A 4,671-nucleotide genomic window follows, 5' to 3' on the forward strand; every position below is an offset into this window, starting at 1 on the left:
GTATAGTTTTGAGTTGGATGAGGATAAGAACGGGTAGATTAAGGTATTGATAGAAATTTTGATTTTTATTTTGTAGCCTGGAGGCAGAAATCCCTTGAAGGACTTCTGTAATTTTCTGAATCAGTCGATGGTTTCAGAAAACCACGGTAAATCCATCGACGGTGATGTTTCCAAGCAAAGAGACTGGAACTTGGAAGTAGAATTCGAAGGTTAAGATGGATGATTTATGGGGATAAGCCTCTGAAAGAGAATTTTGATAATTAAAGTGTTGTGATTTGATGATTATTGCTAATAGGATGTTGGATGTTTAATTGAGAATTTGAACATTAATTAATCTGACTTCTTGTTTTATAACTATAGAAGTTATGCTAAGATGTGGAGATTTTAAATTTGCTTCTGTCCTATCTTCAGGATGGATTCCACATGTAAAGGCATGGATGCTAAAGGGGAGAACAAGTCAGGGGCTGTCAACGGGGATGAGATTGAAACCTCCAGACTGCTGTGAGGAATAGCTCGGTAGGTCAGGGAAAAGATGAGATAAGACCTCGAAGGATTGAGCTATCCACTTGTGAATCGAGGTTATTCGATTGATCAATTCACCCGCCTAAAACCCTCTACTTTTGCAGGTGGCACAGACCCAATCATGGCCGAGACTTGGATGTAAGAGATGGGGAAGATATTGGCAGTGTTGAATTGCACTGAGGATCAGAAGGTTCTTTTCGCCACCTTCAAGTTGACTAGAGAAGTTGAACGGTGGTGGCAAGCAGTAAAGCTGTTAGAAAAGCAGGGAGCAATTCCTATAGCGATGACCTGGGGTCATTTCAAGCAGATCTTCTACGACCGATATTTCCCCACCACGACCAAGAATGCAAAGGCGGAGGAATTTTTCAACTTGACTCAAGGCGCCTCACTATTCAGCAGTATGTTCCTAGAACTTTCTCTATTTACACCTTTCATGGTCCCAAATGAATATCAAAAGGTGATATGGTTTGAAAGGAGCCTAAATCAAAGGATTCATGAGCATATGGCATGTTTGCAGATACAGGATATCATAGAACTGGTGGATAAAGCCTCTGTTGCAGAGTCGAGTTTGCAGAGAGGTGTAGAGGCGTGAGAACAAAGGAAGCGATCCATGTCTCCTAGCCCCCATGCAAATGTCAGACAAGGGTCATGGAGGGGAGGCAGAGATACTGCGGGTCAGAGGTCAGGAATGATCAAGGACGACAGGGGGATTCCTCTCGCCCCCACTGTTCTAGATGCAATCAAAGGCGTTAGGGAGAATGTCAGGGTAGGGGTGTCGTGTGCTATAGGTACGGCAGATATGGCCATATAGCCTGGGAGTGTCAGGGACTGCCAAACAACGCACCTGCTCTAGATCAAAATCGGAGGAGCAACCCGGTATCTCACGGCAGAGGCGGCCCAGTGTGTGTCTACACGCTTACCCCGACCAAGGGGGACACTACTAGAGGCATAGGTAACGTGTTTATGTTGAGATAAGTAATAAGTTTTATTTAACTTTGGGTGATGCAATTACTTACATGTTGGAATAGATTGAAATGTGGGAAATGTGGTTAGTTAATTTCTAAGTATGTTAAAATGAGTGATTAACGAATTTCGATGACGAAATTTTCTGAAGGAGGGGAGATTGTAGTGACCCCGAAAAAAAAATATTATTATTATTAATTAAACATTGCTGAATTGGTTTAATTAAATATATATATAATGTTAATATAAAATAATATAATATTATTACGTTAAGTTAGTGGATGAAATATAATATTATTTTGTTAAGTTAGTGGATGGAATATAATATTATTATGATTAAGTTAGTGGATGGAATATAATATTCTTTTAATTGTTAAAGTGTATATATATGTACATTTCAATCTAAAGCTTCCTATTGAATCTGAGATTCAATTTCAATTTAGGGAGTCCAGAGAGCTCCACCCGAAGCCATATCTTTCTCTTTCCTCATGCTCTCCCAATCTCTCTCCAGATTTCTCTCTCATCCGTAAGCCAAATCGACAATCGGACACTACCACGAGGATCTAGGGATGATTTTCTGCAAGTCTAGTGGAATGGATTTTTCATAGGATCGTCGTAGGCATAGATCCAAGGCTCAGGTAAGGTTTTGGGAATTAGGTGAATTTGTTATTTTTGGGACTTTAATTATTTATTTAGAGTTTATGAGCCATCGAAATGTGAATGAGATTATTTATCTGGGAATGAGTTGATTGAACTGGGGATTTGATAGTTAATTATTTTTTTTTAAAGAGTTTAATTAGTTAATGTTGGAGCGTGTGGACCTAGAAGAAATTAATATAGTTATTATTCTGGGTTGAACTGAGTAAGTTAGAATTTTTGGAATACAGAATTTGGGTAAGCACCGTAAGTATAGTTTTGGGAACCCTACAGGCGTGGTACGGGAAACTAGGCTAAGGGTGTTATTTTAAGATTTAGTAGTCATGTGATGGCCTGGACTTGGAAAAATTAGAATATTAGGTATTATGGAGTTGAACTGATATAATTGGAATTTTTGGAATACAGGGTCTCATTTTCCATTCGGTTTAGGAAGAATCTTGAGGAGCAAGTAAGGGGAATACATTATAACAGCTTTTTATTAATTTTAAACCGGTTAAATTCGAGTATACAATTCTATATACATAGGTATAATTTTCTGAATGGTTTAGGCATTTGGATCAAAAATGATTTTGATTATATATCATATTTGGGAAAAACCATGTAGCATGAAAATAACTTTCATAATTAAATGGTTGTGAGTACTACTTGATTATGATTATTGTTCTCTTGTGGTTACTATTTGGGTTGCAAATTTTAATTGGTTGTGATGCGGTTTGGATGAATAAATACTGTGAATTTGAATGCATTGATGTGTTTACATGAATTGGATGTGTATTGTTCTATGGTTCATGTAAATTGCGATATAACGTTGACAGTAGTATGAGGAGGTCGTTATATCGTACCTGATATAAATCGTCATATAACGTTAGCAATAATATGAGGAGGTCGTTATATTGGCATTTATATTAAGGGGGTAAAACATTGGTAGTGGAATGAGGAGTTTGTTTTACCAATTTACTATGAACGGAGTTGTGTGTGTGGATTTGTAAGTAACCTATGTGGATGGTATTCCTGTGTGGATGTGAGTCCTGTGTGGACTATATTTCCTATTTGGATATGGACCCTGTGTGTGTGTGAATGATTATCCTGTGTGGATGGGTTATGATATGCATGTATACGTGGATCTCTGTGAAATGATTAGCTGTGTGTAAAGTTAATTTCATAAATATTTATGGTAAAGTAACACTCTCCGCCCGAGGGCTTACTAAGAAGTGAGTGCCCTGATCAATATCAATTGTGCCTACACCCAAATAAAAGGGTAAGGTTACAAACGGAATCAGAGCAGAGGGTGGCTACTTGTATGGACGGGTAATCACCCCAATCATTGGAACTTTTGTTATAAATATTGGCTTGTTTGTGTGACTACAATATGTATGCGTTTTATTGGTTGTTGTTGATTATTAAATGAGAGCATTTTATATTTTATTAAAATTTTTTTGTCACGCACTATTATAGCTTATTTCTTCCTTACTGAGAGGTGTCACACCCTATCGATTTATTAGTCTTTTCAAGTCCTTCAAGTGATCGAGCTTAGAAAGCTCCGAGGTGGGGTTTAGTTTTGTGAGTGGTTAAAAGAACAAATATATGTAAAATTTTTATGTTTAATTTTTTTTTTTTTTGGTTATGTAATATGAAGAATTTGGTTATACTCCTTTATGGGTTTGTATATATGTATATAGTACTCTGCTATTTTATTTGAGGTTTTTTAATTAGTTTTGCTATGTGAATGGCATTAGAGACGTGTGATTGGTCTTATCACACTCCGAGCCCCACCTGGCGGGTTTGGGGGCGTTACAAAGTGGTAACAGAGTTTTAGGTTATAGATTCTGCAGACTTTAGGAGTATTAATACCAGAGTATAGGTTTGAGTTGGATGAGGATAGGAATGGGTAGATTGAGATATTAATGGGAAATTTGAGTTTTATTTTGTAGTCTGGAGGCAGAAATCCCTTGATAGACTTCTGTGATTTTCTGAATCAGTTTACGGTTTTAGAAAACCATGGTAAATCCATCAACGGTGATGTTTCCAAGTAGAGAGACTGGAACTTGGAAGTAGAATTCGAAGGTTAGGATGGATGATTTATGGGGATAAACCTCTAAAATAGAATTTTGATAATTAAAATGTTGTGATTTGATGATTATCGTTAATAGGATGTTGGATGTTTAATTGAGAATTTGAATATTAACCTAACTTCTTGTTTTATAACTATAGTAGTTATGTTAAGATGTGGAGATTTTAAATTTGCCTCTATCCTATCTGCAGGATGGATTCCACCGGTAAAGGTGTTGATGCTAGAAGGGAGACTGAGTCAGGGGCTATCAACGGGGATGAAATTGAAACCTTCAGGCTATTGCGAGGAATAGCTAGACAGGTCAAGGAAGAGATGAGATAAGACCTTGAGGGATCGAACTACTCACTTGTAAACCGGGATTGTTCGATTGATCAATTCACCCGCCTGAAACCCTCTATTTTTGCGGGTGGCACTGACCCAATCATGGTCGAGACTTGGATGCAAGAGATGGAGAAGAT

The 4,671-nt window shown here is 37.5% G+C and overlaps 1 protein-coding gene across 1 annotated transcript; it reads left to right on the forward strand.

Moving 5' to 3' along the window:
- Positions 1-667: 667 nt before the first annotated feature.
- Positions 668-1,114, forward strand: LOC131148141 (uncharacterized). Its single transcript, XM_058097879.1, has one exon. The coding sequence runs from the start codon at positions 668-670 to the stop codon at positions 1,112-1,114; it is 447 nt and encodes a 148-aa protein (XP_057953862.1).
- Positions 1,115-4,671: the final 3,557 nt, after the last annotated feature.

Source organism: Malania oleifera, chromosome 2, assembly GCF_029873635.1.
Source record: "Malania oleifera isolate guangnan ecotype guangnan chromosome 2, ASM2987363v1, whole genome shotgun sequence".
In the NCBI taxonomy this organism is placed as follows: domain Eukaryota; kingdom Viridiplantae; phylum Streptophyta; class Magnoliopsida; order Santalales; family Ximeniaceae; genus Malania; species Malania oleifera.